The sequence below is a fragment of the Thamnophis sirtalis genome, unplaced genomic scaffold (assembly GCF_051295495.1).
Source record: "Thamnophis sirtalis isolate CommonGarterSnake01/CBP01778 unplaced genomic scaffold, rThaSir2_p1.2 scaffold_1, whole genome shotgun sequence".
In the NCBI taxonomy this organism is placed as follows: domain Eukaryota; kingdom Metazoa; phylum Chordata; class Lepidosauria; order Squamata; family Natricidae; genus Thamnophis; species Thamnophis sirtalis.
The window spans coordinates 22,112,455-22,130,569 of record NW_028261381.1 but is presented as its reverse complement, the minus strand read 5'-3'; the positions used below and the strand labels follow the sequence as shown (position 1 = coordinate 22,130,569).

Here is an 18,115-nt window from a genome sequence, read left to right as displayed (position 1 = left end):
ACAAAGAAGGTAAAAAGTGCTTTTTTAAACAGATCAAATGACAACTTAGTCTAACTTCCTTTTTTGCCCTACAAAAGACAAGAAAATAAAACTTCTGAAAGCCAGCAAAGACATAAAGGCAAGAAGTCTTTCCCACCTCCCACTCCCTACAATATACGGCATTCAGAAGCACACTGAACATAGCGGGGAGCCTATCAAATTTAAGTCTGAACCAAAATGGTGTTGATAAAGAATAAAATACAGATGCAAGTAAACAGGGAGAGAAATGTCTCTAGTGATAAAATCTATTTAAGTAACAAAAACAAATCCATTTTTCTCAGACATTCATTGTATCTTCCCTGATAACTGTGATGTTCCAGACATTTGTGCTAAAACTGATTAAGCCATGGGAATTGTTGACGGTGGACACTATGTAGTTTACCTCTTCACAAAGCATCATGAAGAGGTAAACTATGTAAGCAGGATTGTCCTCTGACTTTGGCAGACCTGAGCAGCTTCCAACTGAGGAGTAACTCACTAGAGTGAGCAGATGAACAGTAAACTTTTTTCATATGTATCAGAGGTGCTATGTGTACCAGCAGGTTCTGACCAGTTCTGGAGAATCGGTAGCAGAAATTTTGAGTAGTTCGGAGAACTGGTAAATACCACCTCTGACTGGCCCCGTCCACATCTATTCTCTGCCTCCTGAGTCCCAGCTGATTGAGAGGAAATTGGGATTTTGCAGTAACCTTCCCCTAGAATAAGTGGGAATAGAGATTTTACAATATCTTTCCCCTGCCATGGCCACCAAGCCACGCCCACAGAACCAGTAGTAAAAAAAATCCTACCACTGATGTGTACACCAGGGGTGAATTGCTCCAGGCATTACTGCCGGTTCGGTACATGCAAAAATTTTGCTCTGTGTGCATGCACATTTGCTCATAAATAGATCGGTGCATACATAAAACATTTAAAAAATGGGAAAAAAATTAAATTTGTGCAATGAAAATTGTTCTGCACATGGACAGAACTGGAAATCAAGATGGCGCTGCCGTAGGAGAACCTGTTCGGAGGTGTGGCAGTCCTGGGTCGCCGCCGGTTCCAACAACCCAGGCCGTATAACCACTACTGGTTCGGCTGAACTGGTTCAAACCAGTAGGAACCCACCACTGGTGTACACATATATGTATGAAGAGACGGTGGCAAAATTAACACCAAACAATGCTGAAGTATGCCTTTCCAGTCACAACTGCAGTGAGTAAGAAGCAGAATATATAGAAGACAAATATATAGGGAAGTCAACTACAATGAAGTATGTAGCTAAAGAACAACCACAACAACAAAACCCTAAAAAGCAATGAAAACAGTTGTAAATACAATCAGGTCATTAGTTGTTTAGGAAATGTCGGCTGCTGTCCATTTTTATCACTTTTATGCTATGTATTTTCTATTCTCTTTCTCCTGAGATAGCACTATTTCATCTGGGTTGGAAAAATCCAGATGATCATTACAGCCCAGTTTTCATAGCTATGTTTGATAACGAAACAGCATAATTGGATTAAAACTCAACGTTTACCAATGTTCTGGAATTGCCCAGTGATCTGATTTAATGCCTTGGGCATTGTGCAAGAGGATGCTCATAGCCTAATTATCTTGATCAGAAAATAACCTCATTCTCCCAAAAGACAAGCTGGAAATAACCTACATATTTATTTATTTATTTATTGACATTTCTGAAACGCCCATTTCCTCCAAAGACAAAAATATCTTCGCTACTTTGAAGATTTAGCCATTATATAATTCACTCCCAAATTTGCTGTTATCTCCCTTTAAGTGACAGCTTTACCTCTTATAGGTCTTCTCTGCTGTGATAATTTTTTATGCCAGAGATTAAATTCTACTCATACCTCTGTAGTCAGTCACGACATACTGTACATTCAATCCCTAAAAATGCAATCGTATTTTTTTTCCTTGTCTCTCCAGGCCCAACAAATGTTCCTTCTGAATTCTCAGCACTGGAAACAGCATACAGGTGTCTCTGAGGTGAGCATTCAGTAGAAGTCCTGCAGCAGCTCTGAGGGCTTCAACAGGTCATTTGCATGTCTGTGTCTGCATGCACAGTGAACACTTCCCTGTCAGAGAAGCAGTTGTCCCTACAGGTGAATGCAGAAGTAACCTGGCATGCAGAACCTTCCTGAAGGAAGGGTACCTTAGTCATTTGGGAAGCATAGCTTCAAATACTTTGCATAGCCCCAACACCACATTAACAGATTTCATTCTGGATAAAAAGGAGCCAGGGTTGGGTTTTTTTTTCCTGAGTTAGGTTCAATTATTAGTCCAATATACACTATATTGCCAAAAGTATTCGCTCACAACTGCTTCTGATTATGTGGATGGGTGAGCGAATACTTTTGGCAATATAGTGTATTTACAGAGTGGAACTATTTCATTTCTTTGAGAAGACAGTGCTAACTAGCCCCTTTCTAAGAAGAATGTTAATTGCTAGGCAAAGGGTCAAAAAAGCTAAGCAAAAAGATCAACTGTGTTTGCAACAGAAACTGAAGAAAGCTTATTGTTATTTTATCTTTGCCCAGAATGACTCAGGGTTGTAAAGTTTTTTTTTTTAATGACAGCCAAATTCAAATGTACATATACAAATTCTATTTCCTTCCTGGATTATAGTTTAATGCAAATTATTTAATGCAAAATATTCTAGATATTGATTTGTATTACACATGTCCTTTGTCAAAAAAAAAAAAGACTGGCATATGGTTTTAGCCTTACGTACTGTTCATAAAAGCTCTTTTCATGGAACTATTGGATTAAATTAGAATATTTAGTCCCACAGCACTAAAGCTCTTGAAATATTCCAACAAGTATAATATAAATGAAAAGAATTACACTGACAGATATGGAATTGTCGTTTTAAAATGGCTTTCTTTCACTTGTGACAATTTGATGTTTTAAAAGCAGAAAACAGGAGGCATCTGAACTGTTTTTATGCGACCACCCCAATATTTAACATTTAGAGGTTACATGTCCAAAACAAGTGGTATCTTTCCAAATTTGCTTTGCTAAGCTTTTGAGCACATTTAGAGGCCGCTCCAGATTAATGCTTACAGAAATCCAATTTCTGCATAAGTATGCATTTAATTGCTTTCCTGACTTCAATCCTATGGGACTGGCTGTACATGAACCAGAAATAAAATGAAGCTCTGGTTTTTGAAGCTAGTCTAATCTGCATCTTAGCACATTTTGAACATCCTTTTTGTATCTTTTTCTACAACTATAGTAGACATTGTTACAATAAAGGTCCACAACTTAGGGGCACCTCAGTTGTTCAGTTGTATTACTTTACACTATGATAGGAATGAACATTAAATCCCCTGGTAAATACCCAAATAAGAACTGATTTTTGTTTCATTTTACTCCAAGGTATCAGCAGATGTCACACACACTGTAAATCATCATAAAACAACTGTATAATTTCAGTGCAATTGATACTGTGACTCTGAGCTGTATTATGAATGGTGATCAGCTTCCACCACTACAAACTTCAAGTGTTTTTAAAATTAGTCCTATCGTTTAAAACAAAAATCAAATAATTACTGGTCTTCATGTTTCCATGTTAGATGTCTATTACCACTATGATAAAAAAGAGGCAGAAGTATATGTACAGGAACCAGAAGACACCAAGAAACTGATCTCACAGAAAGTCTCTACAAAAGATAAGTAAAACTGATGTTGAAAGACGTAGGATAACAGCAAAGATGTTTGGAATACTCGAAAGGAAAATGGCAGATAGACAAGGAAGGATAAGTAAACGTTCATATACTGATTAAAAAGCTATCTTTATCACTATTGTCCATGAAAACAGCATCACCAACTCTATTATCAAAGCTTTCTGTTATATGCTAAAAATATACCTGTGCTTTTGCTGCATTCCCACATTTCTCTTTCTCTCTCTGGTTACATATTTAAAGATACTACCTTTTAGTTATGGATAGAGGCCTTAACAACCATAACTGATCATAAGATGATTGCAATTCCTAGTCACTGAAGCGCTAACAGCACATAAGATATACATGTAACTCATTTAGCTTCTATTTATGCAGTAGTGTGCAAAAATATAATTCTTGCAGATGTATTTCTGGCCAGGAATTGGTCTGTGCATTGACCACTGGCCATTCATTTGGCAGACAGAATCTTCTTTCCCCTTGAAGCAGAGGTGGGTTCTTACCAGTTCGCATCTATTTGGTAGAACCGGTTCGTCAAATCTACCAAATCGGTTAGAAGAGGTTCCACCAGTGGACCCATAAAGTAGGCCACACCTACAGAAGAGGTCCCAAAAATTTTTGAAACCCACCACTGCCTTGAAGAGGCTATTGATGTAATTCCTAATGAACTGAGCAGAGTCAAATACCATCTCAGTAGAACCTCTGAAATAAGGAAACTAGAACACTATATCTAGGAGTATATATCATTCTAATTATAGTTAAGAAACATATACACGGAAGCCTACACTTTTGCTAACCTGAATTGAGAGTAATGAATACAAACCACTTACTGTGATGAATTCCTATTAAATTATTACTAATGTGGGAAATTCTGGAATTGGAATGAACAAGATAGTACGTTACATGTGAAGCTTAGTATCTTGCAGAGCCAAATATTATTGCTAATTTGTTCTAATCACTTTTAACCTTTATGGATGGGAATAAATGTTTGCTAGAGAAATATTAAAACTGCTTGCAATCAGTGGTGGGATTCTACCAGTTTAATAACCTGTTCAGTGATTGCGTACATGCCTGATGCACACTGCATGCACATGCACAATTTTGAGAAAAAGTACCTTCCGCATTACTGCTGGGGAGGAAAACAGTTGAGGGGCGGCAATCTGCTTTGCTGTGCGCCCCAGCTGAAAAGATATAAGCGCAGGGGTTCATTGGAGTGAACCGGTTTACTCCCAGCTGATGGTCGGAGCTACCAGTTCACCCGAACCAGTCCGAGCTGCTAGCAATGCTGGCAGCAACCTGGGCTTTCTTTAAAAGCATTCCATATTTACTCGTGTTTTATTCTTCATTCTGAAGGCTTAAAGTATATTTGGAAGAATTGCACAAAGAAGCTCCTATTTAATTTAATAAATTAATCCTGTTTGGTATCTAAGTGATATAAGCTATTAAAACCATAACAGGTCTCTGCACTCAGGATTTAAGTCACATTGCAAAGATTAATTTCCTCTTCTCTTGGGTGTATGATGGAGGCATTGCAATAAAATTAAAACTTCAATCATTTTCAGTACCTAATAATATGAACAGGAGCCGCATTATAACAAGTCCAAACCTGCCGTATAACATGCTGAAAATTAAAATTGATGTTAACTTTCTGATTAAGCTGCTTACTATATAACAAATTTGTGGGTCAAAACTGGTGTATGACATCTAACAAAAGGTAAAGTGATAATATTAAACAGTAAAGGAGGCTGTTGGCATAAACCCACAAATAGATGTATAATTAACTTTTTCTGCAGTAAATTTAGATCTAAGGAGATGAGAGGAAAAATATTATATTCATTCATTCATTGCATAAAGCTGCCCATCTCAAACAAGTGACTCTGGGCAGCTAACAACAATTAAACAAACTTAACAAAACCACACAAAATTGATAGATATTTATATGAGAATCAACACAATAAGAAGCATTATTCTTATTCACTTTCCCATATATCTTGAAGATATCAGAGGAAAAAGACTGGTTTCTGAAAACAAGCACTCAGGATTAGAAGGAGGATCATTTGCTGCTTCTCTTACAGCAATCTTGCTATGCATCAGACCCTTAAGGATGATTGTGAGGGTGTTCCTTGATATTAGTATTGGTACTCCTCGGCTTACAACAGTTTATTTAGTGACTGTTCAAAATTACAACGGCACTGAAAAGAGTGACTTATCACCTTTTTTCACACTTACAACTGTTGAATGATCATGCGATCAAAATTCAGACCCTTGGCAACTGACTCATCTTTATGACAGTTTCAGTGTCCTAGGGTCAGGTGATCCCCTTTTGCGACCTTCTTATACGCAGAGTCACTGGGGAAACCAGATTCACTTAACAACTATGTTATTAACTCAACAACTGCAATCATTCACTTAACAACTGTGGCAAGAAAGGTCATAAAATGGGGCAAATTCACTTAATGTTTCGCTTAGTAACAGAAATGTTGGGCCCAATTTGGTTGTAAGTTAAAAACTACCTGTACTCCAGGATGGCAAGTTCATCTAGCTGTGGTACCACTGGTTCTTCTTCAAATTACACTGGGCAATCACTATTTCAATTTCTCACAATATAGAATCTTACTATGAAAAATTGGAAAATAAAATGGGTACAGGGAAAAATTGGGGAGAAAAAGGAGTCAGTCTTCGTAAGATCTGATAGAACTCTGACTGAAAACAAAAAGATAAACAAACAAAGATAATAACCATCACAGCAATGAGCCTGCAATATCTTATTTTCTTGGTACCCACCTCAGACGTGCAGGTAATTCTTCTAGGATGTGGCGCTTCTTGCTGCAGCTGATACACTAAAAAAAAGTAAACAGAGATTTCACTTTACGTCTTAACACAGATAGGAGCTTAAATCAAGGACTTGTTTCAGGGTAGGTTTCTTTTTTCTTTATTTAATGAAGAAGAACCTCTCTGTCTAAGAGACACAATAACCAAAGAAGTTGTTCCTTACCATGAGATTTTTCAAGTGATCTGTGTAAAAAAACAGATCAGTGGTGGCTTGGGCCCGGTGTTGGAATGGGCCCGGTGTTGTCCACATGGACACATGCAGTGTGCGCATGCGTCTTACCATCTCCGTGATGCTCCAGCTGCTCAGCGGAATGTTGTGCAGGTGCTATAAGCGCCATGCGTGTAAGTGCCGAAGACTTAAAAGACCGGTAAGGAGCTCGGGCAGGTGGGTGGGCCCTCCGGAGCACCGTACTGGAATGGTATCCGGTGCGCCAGGCAGGCTCCGGTATGCCCGTACTGGGGCATACTGCCTGCAACCCACCACTGGAACAGATGGAATTCTGCATCTGTGCAGTGCTTTTGCTGCAGCTTTTTAGAGCCGAACATTTTGTTGGAAGCCTTTCCCAGAATTGAATCCCTATTCCCTACTGTGTATCACACATTCCTCTTAGTTTTCCTGAGACTAACACTTTGGACATCATAACACAGAGGTCTGCTCAGATTTAGCAGTGAAGCAAAGCACAAGTGCACTAAAAATTTTCAGAGAATCTTAGTAATACGTAACCAGCTTTTCCTCACACTAACCAGCTTTTCCTCACTCCTAGCATGTGACAGCTTATTGTTAAGAGATGACTAGAGACAGAGTACACTTTCAAATAAAACAAACCCAATGACCATGCTGGAGCTTTATAGAATTCTCCTCTTAGGGATGCAGCAAATGTCATCAATGCCATGGTAGTTTGGCTTCAAATTTGTGGAAAAGTATTTGATATCACACCTGGATAATAGGTATCACCAGCTGACAAATATTGAGGACAGGCCTTTCTTTCTTTGGTCTATCATGACATACAAATAAAATCATTCTGTTCTTTTCAAGTAAAATGTTAAAGTCCTCCAGACACATCCTAACACAGGATAAACAGACCTCTTTACATGAAAGCATAATACTTTGGTCATTAAATCATATTTGTAGGAGAAAGAATGGCAAAACCTGGAGGTGGAATCAAAAGAGAATTGGCCTAGAATCCCTATGTAGCCACAAGCGAACTAAGTCCAATCTCACTTAAATTCCCTTAGCCCTTATCTAACCCCAAGCAGACTATTCTTGTGGCTAGGCATGATTAGCAACAATTGGACTTTCATATATGGATCTCATCTTTCACACCTCACAATATTCCTTGACAGATCATATAAGAGTGAATGTTTAGAGAACAAAGTTCTCACATTATTGTTGTTTTAGAGGAAAAAAAGGAACATTAAGAATCTTGTCTTATCTAAATAAATATTAATTCCTGTTAAGACACTTTAAAATGGCTCTGATATTCTGTCAGATGACTCCATGATTGTACATTTCATGTTGGATGATGATGCTTTCTGTTGATGATGGTGGCTACCTTGCCTGAGATGTTGTCTCTCTTTTACTAGATGAGGAGAAAATGAGGCCTCTGAGCAATTTGCTCTGTATTTTGGATACTGCTATGGAAAGGAGAGGATGAGGGAGGGGAACACATAGAATCTGAGACTGAGCTAAGATACATATTTTGAAATTTGCTTAGATACATAAGATACATATTTTGAAATAAATACACATTTTATCAATTTATTAAATAATAAAATACAACAGAAACAGTTACCCTACAATATCTGTATGACCATGGAAAGTTCCCAGGAAAATGTCTAATCTCGCCAAAGACCATTGAAAACAACATAGGCTTCTGGACCTCCACTAGCCTCACTCTTTACCTTTTGGTAAATGGAAATGGAATTAAAAGCAGCTTTTAATTCCATTTCTCAAACTAAACTATGGGAAAAACTAGAGACCTGCCTGATTGATCAACATTTATTTTATCTAATACCTATACTTCATGAAGGGACGTCACTTGAAGTAAGATGTAACCACCAGGTCATCTCAGCAGTGGCACTGGAACTGAAAAAGGCATCAAACAAAATTGGTCCCACTCTTATTCAATTTCTATATCAAGTCCATGGTAGGCCATTTGCTCAATATGAACTTTTACTTTACAAAACTTGCTGGAAGACACATTTAGGGTCTAGTCTATGCAGACAATGCAGCAACTCTTTCAAGAACACCTACTGGCCATAAAAGAGCTCTCAGAGCACTAATACAAGACAAGCTAGAACTCAGAAAACTAGAATCAAGGGATTTGCTAAAAGTCCCAAGAGCATACATCATAAATCCTCTTAAGATTGAGCAACTCTCTTATTTCAAATATCTGGGAGTATTCCTCCATTCTGCCAACAATAGAAAACCCAATGGGGACTACGTTGCTGAAAATACACAGAGGAAATAACCCTAACCCTCAACAAGGGGTGCCACTATTTACCCATAGCACTGAAATTATTCTAAATCAAGCCAATAATACAACTTCTTTATGGTGCCCACTGGGCCTCTTCGCTAATTTTGGACCATTAGATTTTTTCAAGAGGTTGGCCCTTCAAATCCCGTGTCGTTCATGCCACTCAGGGAGTAGATATATCCTAGAGTATGGGTGATCAAACTAAACTATTGATTCAATGATTCTTTTCACCCCTTTGGCTTTGTCCCACAAACTATGAGGGATGGTTTTCAGGCCGCATAGAAAAAGACAGTAGCAACATCTCATCCTTGGGCTTCTCTCCAGGTCTTCTAGTCAGCATGAGATATGACTTGGCCAAAACACTCATTTAACAGCGGGCAGTGGACACGCAGTGCCAACAGGATCTAGCAGATAGTCCCCTATCTTTATTGCCAGTGAATCCAACAGGTATTCTGCCTCCCCTATGACAAACTCAAGGTACCCAACCACAGGAGAACCTTTATTTTGGCATAATGTCCATGCCCTCCCTTCAGGTATCCTTGAAGATTGATACAGGAAGATTCCACACCCAGTGAAACAATGCACGTGACTCTAGATAGAAACAACAGAACATGTGTTTCTCCAGCACCTGTATTAAGAGACATTCATACTAGGCTCATCTCACCATTATTACATAAATATCCAGGGCACACAGGACAATTATACACTTCCCTGCTGCTTTCAGATACCAACCCTGGTACAACATATAGTGTCTCCAGGATCTGCACAACAGGCTTAAAATCCATCAGATGAAGGCCTGGGCCGTAAATTAATTTTAATGAGCATCTAGTTCATTATTCCAATATGTGTGAGTGAGTGAGTGAGTGTGTGTGTGTGTGTGTGTATTTTGATGTTTTATAATTGACTGTACCCTCCTTCCTTAGGCTGGTTTTTGACTATAATAAAGATTTGATTTGATTTCATTTGATTTAGTATGACTGTGTGTCATACTTTAGTATGATGAAGATTTAGAAATAGTCACATACAAAGGAATAGCATCTTTTAGCTGCCAGCAAGATGTCATGATAATAAAAACCGAACATCCTTAGAGTATAGGTGGTATATAGCCTAATATGAACATACATGCACTTCCTTTGCAAAAGGTTATTTTTCAGCCATTTATTATTCTTATTTGCAACTGGAGACAGCGGGCATGCATTTCTAAGTGACAACTGCAGGATGTGTGACTGTTGTGATTAATGAGCTTTAATATAAGCTACACAATGAGTGCCAATTTTTATCCTTTAATCATCGTTTTGAAGACAAAAGCCTGCTTCGAGTCATTTTGTGTGTTAATGGTTTTATATTAAATAACTGGTTTGGCATATGACAAGTGACTGATCGAGTAAGTTATGACTTAAAACCTGCACACTGGAGCCCTTAAGCTCTGAAGCAGACAAAGGTTCTGACAATAGCAATTATAAAAGAGCAGCTGTGGGCAGAAGATTCTTAAATGTACGGCCGTTCCTTTGAGACTCCAGCAAAAGGAAACCGAATGAAAATGAAATAAAATGAAAGTTGGCACTGCATAAATGTTGGTGCCCAACTGACATAAGTTGAGTTTAATTCAACTCTGATAATGATAGATCAATCTTAGGATGTTGGTACTGGGTTGAAACAAATGCCCTAGAATGAAAAAAAACCGAAAATGTACCACCACATTTACTTCTTCAAATAGAATAAATGCATTCTTTGTTATATAACTATCATTTCTCAGTTAATAAGAATGACTGTGCTTTCATTTTTAATTGTTCTGAGTTTTGCCTTCATGTAATTATGAAAACCTGGATTGTGTAGCACAGTTTCTGAGGATTTTTATTTTTTCACACAGTTGTCTTGAAGTTATCAGATCATAGTCTTCCTCTTCAAGCCCCAAATTTTCTTTTTATTTCTATTACTTCAGGCAAAGACAAATTCCTTGTGTGTCCAATCACACTTGGCCAATAGAGAATTCTATTCTATTCTATTCAATTCTGTTCTATTCTATTCTATGTAATAGGGCCAGGAACAAATCAAAAATTAGTTTGGGCTAATATTCATATACAACAAATCATACCACTATATAAAAAAGATGCATACTTAGTATCATCCTTCCCCACAAAATCCACCAAGAAGCAAGACTTATAGAGCAAGGAGAGGTAGAGTTAATGTTGGGCCTTCATGGGACAGGGCAGTGAGTAAACACAACTCAGGATTTTTCAGCTATCTCAGTCCATATACCTAAATATGTGTTTGGGGTACCCTGAGCTCCTCACAAGTTCAGTATTTTGCATCAACGTTGTTCTAAAGGAGCTAAAACTCAAAATGAAAAAAAAATGAATTTGATTTACCCCAGAGGCTTTATTAACAGGATATTCAACCTAAACTTTTGTTATTTTGATTCTTTGGTCCAGATACAACTGCTGCTTTTGAGGTTCCACAAAGAATTTCTGAGAGAATTATCAATGGCTCCTTAGCCAGTAACTTAGTTGTATGAAAGAATTTCACAAGTTGCCTATATGACCATGGTAATGAGTTTAAAGCTTCTGTTCTGATAAATCAAGGGAGAATTAAACAACTTCAAACTGATCCTCAAGTAAGGTTAATACAATAACAAAATAATTTTTTGTGCATTCCTCAGAGATTGTTCAGTTATTTATAACAACTCTATTGTTAGATATGCAATTCAGGAATTGATCATAAACCCACATGTGGTCTAAATTGCATTTAATGTTCTATAATTGCATTTGGAGATGAGGTCAATTAGTTTATGGATATGATTCTGGTTACACATGTACCCACTACACATAACTCATCAAATCAAAGGATTGTCAGTTGTCTGACCATGGGATTGACTAATAATTATTATACAATAAAGAAAATGATATCTATACTTTTTTTTTTGCAGCAATGAATTTTTAATATTGCTGATTATCCACATTTTTTATAAATGGCAAGCAAAAAGATTTTCAAACAATGTAGGTCACTTTTTTGAATTACTTAGTTTATAACATATTTCCCAGGCTCTTTTCTCTCCCTCTTCAAAAAAATGTATTTACATTGGTTCATGACACATTTATATGAAATAAATGAAACATGCATTAAAATTTGATGATATTTGACCACACTGACCCCTTATATATCACTAGGACCTACAGGAAGCTACAGCAACATATGGTGGCAAAAATGAAAATATTAAGAAAAACCCAAAAGTCCAATTATTTTTTTCATAGAACCATATGTGCAAAAATGTATTACAGGTAGTCCTCAACTTACAACAGTTCACTTAGTGACTGTTTGAAGTTACAACGACATTGAATAAAGTGACTCATTACCATTTTTCACACTTATGACCATTGCAGCATCCTCATGATCATGTGATTTACATTCAGAGGCTTGACAATTGACTCACATTTATGACGGTTGCAGGATTCATATGATTGCCTTTTGACAAGCAAAGTCAATGGGAAAACCAGATTCACTTAACAACTGTGCTACTAAATAAATATGGCAAGAAAAGTCATAAAATGGGGCAAAACTCACTTAACAAATTTCTCACTTAGCGACATAAATTTTGGACTCAATTGTGGTTGTAAGTTGAGGACTACCTATGTAGTCAAAGAAATGCACATAAACAATTGAGCGAGGCTTGAAAAACTGTTACAAGTTCAGGTGAAACTGGATGAAACAAACTTAGGTTTGATATGTGAGAAATGGAGTTTAAAAAAAAAGCAAACCCACCCACCCCTCATATCATGGGTGGTAGATTTATGAATGGGGTAGACAGTGATAATATCTAATCAAATACTCACAATAAGATTTCCAAACTGGTGGCCTGTATTCATCAGTATCTGGGGAGAAAAAACACAGCAGGAAAGCAGTTTGTATAAAATATGAAACAGAATGAAAATTAACATTCAGCAGATTTATATGTAGAATAAATATTTAGATTCATTTAACAGCTTCATTTTAAAAACTGATTATGTAAAGTCATCTATTTTGCCCATTTAAAGAAAATCCTAAATCTGAGACTTCAAATGGGAGAAGAAAAAAGATACTATAATTATGACAGCACTATGGCAGCAACTTTTCCAGGGAGTCACCAGGAATCAACATTGACTCAAAGGCATAAAAATAAATTTTAAAATAAAAGAATTTTTTTTTAAATGCAGCATTTACCTTATTCATACATTGGCTGAAATAAATGTAATAACAGACAACTTGAATGTTTTTTTCACACCTGAATCGGAAACACTCATAATACTTTTATCTTACATGCTACTACAAAATGTTTTCCTTTGTGTGTGTATGTGTGTGTTTCTCAACATTTTATTGAATTATATAATAAAATGCAAAAATACAAAACGTTTTACTGAATGGAATTGTAACAGACTTTGTGCAGCTGCTTTGCCAAAGTTACCTTTACAAGTGACATTATTCACTAATACAGTCAGTCCTTTACAATGGGGGTCCCCAACCCCCGGTCCATGGACCAGCACCAGTCATGCCAGAAACCAGTCCACACAAACAAGAGAAGTCCCATCCGTGGGATGCAGGCAGCATATGAAATCACGCCACCCCTGCAGTCTGCGGAAAAACCTCTCTCCACAGAACCGGTCTCTGGTGCCCAAAAGGTTGGGGGCCACTGCTTCACAACCACCCGTTTAGCAACCATTTAAACTCACGACAGCACTGAACAAATAGTACTTACGACCAATGTTTGAAGGGATGGCCACCTTGGCATCCTCATAGTCACGAGACTGCAATCTGGATGCTTGGTAATCAGCTTCCAACTACGACATTGGAGCATCCCTTGATCGTCTGATCACTATTTGTGGCCTTTACTGACAGTTTCCGACAAGCAAAGTCAATGGATAAATCATCGATAGGAGGTGGCAAGGGGCGACCATGTCACGGTGCACTTAACAACAGCCCAAGACTTGCTAAACAATGGTAATAAATGTGAAAGTGATGTTAAGCAAGGTGGTCATATAGCGCTGCATTTTACCACCACATTGCTCAGCTTTGGAAATTCTGGTCCCAATTTCTGACATTAACTGAGGAATACCTGTCCCTTCAACTATGGCCCTACCTATAGCTTCTTTTATGAAGGTGATTAAAAGTCCCTTGATCAGATGCAGGCCCTCACAAATTCGTATGTATGTATGTATGTATGTAGGTAGGTAGGTAGGTAGGTAGGTAGGTAGGTAGGTAGGTAGGTAGGTATAGTACTACTATAGTTCATTCTCATCCGTCCATTGACTTCTCAATTATTGCTTGTTTTACTTTAATCTGGGACTTTAAAAATTTTTCCCTTAAGAAATTTTAAGCGTGTAATATCATTTATATTGAGCAAAATAAATTTTGTTTCATTATGCTTTCTTGGTCTCTGCTTCCCAGTAGTGGAATGGCACTAGATAATACATTCTTATTCTTCTTGTGCCATATCCGTCAATCATGCTGGCGATTCAATTTTTATTGATTGCTGCATGAAAAAGTGCTGCTGAGTTTTGTCCAAACCAGTCCCTTCGGTTTTGAAGTCATGATGTTCTTCTTCTGCCTGGATCTTGTTTGCCTTCAATCTTTCCCTGGAGGAATAAGTGAAGTGTGGCATATTTTCCCGGGTGTCGCATCACATGTCTGAAACATTCTAACTTTCACTTTTTAATGGTTTTGATGGTCTCCCTTGGCTTTCCCAGGCGGCTTATCACCTCCTCATTTCTGATTTTGTCAACCCAGCTTATACATAACAGCCGTCTGTAAATCCACATTTCAAATGCTTCTAGTCTCTTCAAGTGGCTTTCTGTCAGAGACCAACTCTCTACTCTGTAGAGCAGGATAGAAAAGATGTAATATCTGACAAGCCTCATTTACAGTCTTAGGCTTATGTTGTGACTGCAGAAGACCTTTTTCATTTTAAAGTATGCTGTTCGAGCTTTCTCTATCCTTGTCTTTACTTCAGTGGTCATGTCCCAGCTTTCATGTAAATTAGAACAGAGGTACGTGATCCTTTCAACTTTTTCTAGTGGTATTCCTTCCGAATTTATCAGTGGTAAATCAATGGGTTGTTTGCTGACGACCATGATCTTGGTTTTTGAGGTGTTAAGTTTCAAGCCGTATTTTTCAGATATTGCTGTGACTCTGTTTACTGGCGAACAGAACTGTATCATCAGCATATCTTACATTGTTGATCCGTTTACTTTGAGACCAGTATCTACGTTTTCCGGTGCTTCGTTGAAAATTGACACAGAGTAGATATTAAACAACAGTGGAGACAGAATACAGTCCTGTCTGACCCCTCTTCGTACTTCTGCATCATCTGAATATTTTTGGCCTAATCTTACATTTGATGATGTATAGATAGCAGCAAAGTGTTAGAAGTTTCCTGAACCATCTTATTGTCTTCCGGCAATCATGCTGATTCAGATTTACCAGTGCATAAATGGTGCTGGTATTGGATTGAGTATCAAAAGGTAGTGCCAAAATGCCTTTTCTTCCCCAACAGAAAGTTCCTTTGAGAAGCAAATTTCTGGCTAGTTTGGAATTATAAGGTTGAAAGGGATTTTGGAGGTCTTTTAATGCTTGTCCAGGCAGGAATACTTATTCTATTCATCCATTCATCCATCTTCCTCACTCCCTCCCTTGGTCTTACAACATTTAAAAAAACCATACAAATATAAATTAATATATACAATCACATCAGTGGTGGGATTCAAATTTTTTTACTACCAGTTCTGTGGGTGTGGCTTTGTGGGCGTGGCAGGGGAAGGATACTGCAAAATCCCCATTCTCTCCCCACTCTCAAAATTTCTACTACCTGGCTGAATACCACCTCTGAATCACATTAAAATTACAATAAGACATGAGTTAAAACTAAAGATGGGGAGAAAGGGAGGAGAATATACATAGGAGAGGGGGAGGGGAGAATGGCTATTAGTCAAGCCACCACCTCAAGTGTCAAAGTCTCCACACAGAGGCCCCAAGCAAACTGGCAGAGCCAGATCTTTAGGCTTTTATGGAAAGTAAGGAGAATGAGTGCCAATCACATTTCAACAGGAAAGATGTTCCAAACAGCCAAGGCCTATTTCAGACAACCGCCTATCCAATCTTCACTTGGAAACCCCCAGTGGGTGTTTCGGAGGTGACATACCCCAAACCTCAGGAGGCAAGCTACTCGGTTGCTTAATATCTGTCATAGTTAGGAAATTCCTCTATATTTTGAGATGTTTTACTAAAGCCTCTTTAAGGCTTCCACTCATTGGTTCTTGTCTTAAAGCCCCCTTTGCCCCATTTTGGCTGGCAGGGTACTGCAGGAGGTATCCAGTCCAGGCCCCCACCTGGCCAGCTCACGGACTACAAGGCTGATCCAGCCCTCAAAGAAATCCAGTTTGACACCCCTGATCTAACCTATCCAATGTAACTGGGTGTTACTGGATCTTAAGCGCTTAGTACATACAGCAACCAATTTCGTTGTATTTAAGTACAATGACAATAAAGATTATACTTATACTTATTTATACTTATATACTTATAGTACCTGATAGATGTCCCTAGTAGACTAACCTTTCCTTGCCTGAAACTCAACATCTGGAGCAACTTGTCAATTACGTCTCTATGTATTTCTCGGGCCATAAATAAAATTAAATGTTAAAATGCTCTCTCTGTGTTTTGCTGTTTTAATCCATAATTCAGCCTAAAATAGGATGCTGTTCATCTTTGATATGTATTCCCTTATTTCAAGGGAAATACCTGTTGATCCCAGGATCAGATCTCACAGATCTCTTCACCATTCACTGAATGCAGTGACGTATGTTGTTTAATATGTAGAAAGTACCACTGCAGATATTTTATGATTGGCATATTCATTTGATATCGGATGCAATATTTTTCAATGGGATAGTCTTTATTCTATTGCTGGATTTACACAATACACTATACCTGGTAGTTTGACTAGCACTGATGACGTTACCTAGTTTGGGTAATGAAACATCTGCAAGAAAACAACCCAACTCAAAGAGCACCAAGGACCCCTCATGTCAACCCTGAGCTACAAATATTCTCTTTTATTGGTACAGTTTACCAAGTTTCCGTTTAGAGTGTTATATGAATACAGCTAGTGTAGTTGATAAATAATGAATTAGTGTAATTTTTGCTATATAGGACATTCTAATCATGGTTAAAACTAACCATTACTTTGCACAATGTGTGAATCTAACCCAAAGATCATCAAGAAAAATGTATGCACATATCAACCAAGCTTTATACCTAATGAAACTTGAATGGTTACTAATTAAACTTCCATGGACAACAGTTTTCTTCTTTATCAGTAACACATGCATACTGAAATTCATTTTCAAGTAAATTATTGCAGGGGAGAGCCATGCCTTCATCTAAATAAATATACAGTAAAATTACAAATAGTTTTTGACTGGACGGGTAACACTATAGATGCATCTTCATTAAAAGAAATGAAGATGACTTGACTGAAAAACAAGACTATTTTTCACTAAAGTCAAAACATCTTGATTAAATCTCAACAAAGAAATTGGAAACTTTGCATATAATGTAATATTTAAAATTCAGCTGCTGGAAGCCATGATTTATGCTATGCAGGTGTTCAGAAATGTTTTGTTTTATAATACTCCCTGTATACTTTACTGCCTTACTGTTGTACGTATATGTAACCTTGGGCCATCCACATTAGGGAGCAAAATACCAAACATTATCTGGTAAACATATATCAATGACAGTTAAGTGAAAAAGCTGCACTGTATTGCTTTTACACTGTCTTCTAAAGGATTAGATGATAACAATACAATTTTTGAATTTTATTTTAATGTTATACTAATGTTATACTCTGATGCAAAGCAAAAGATGAAAGATAAGATTGGATGTTAGGCCCTTGTTATTAGACCAATTCCCCCCCCCCCCCTTAGCTAAAAACAATGAAGCGCCAGCTATGGAGAAAAAAAACCTATTGTACTAGATCTGAAGAAACAGTGTTACTTCTTGTAGTGATGGTAATAATGAAAACAGCAAAGGAGACAAAACCATTTGCTCATCATGAAACAC

At 37.6% G+C, this 18,115-nt stretch overlaps 1 protein-coding gene across 2 annotated transcripts in view; it reads right to left on the bottom strand.

Annotated features, from left to right (window-relative positions):
- CHN1 (chimerin 1) overlaps window positions 1–18,115 on the bottom strand; it is a 103,061-nt gene that overhangs the window by 60,252 nt on the left and 24,694 nt on the right. Inside the window, exons 2-4 of one of the 2 annotated variants that reach the window (XM_087708838.1) lie at window positions 12,856–12,894; window positions 6,501–6,556; window positions 4,832–4,897 (exon numbers count right to left, since the gene is read on the bottom strand). In XM_087708838.1, coding sequence (XP_087564964.1) covers window positions 4,832–4,897; window positions 6,501–6,556; window positions 12,856–12,894 — 161 coding nt within the window. The remainder of the gene's footprint in view (window positions 1–4,831; window positions 4,898–6,500; window positions 6,557–12,855; window positions 12,895–18,115) is intronic. The other variant, XM_014066185.2, reaches the window with a different exon arrangement.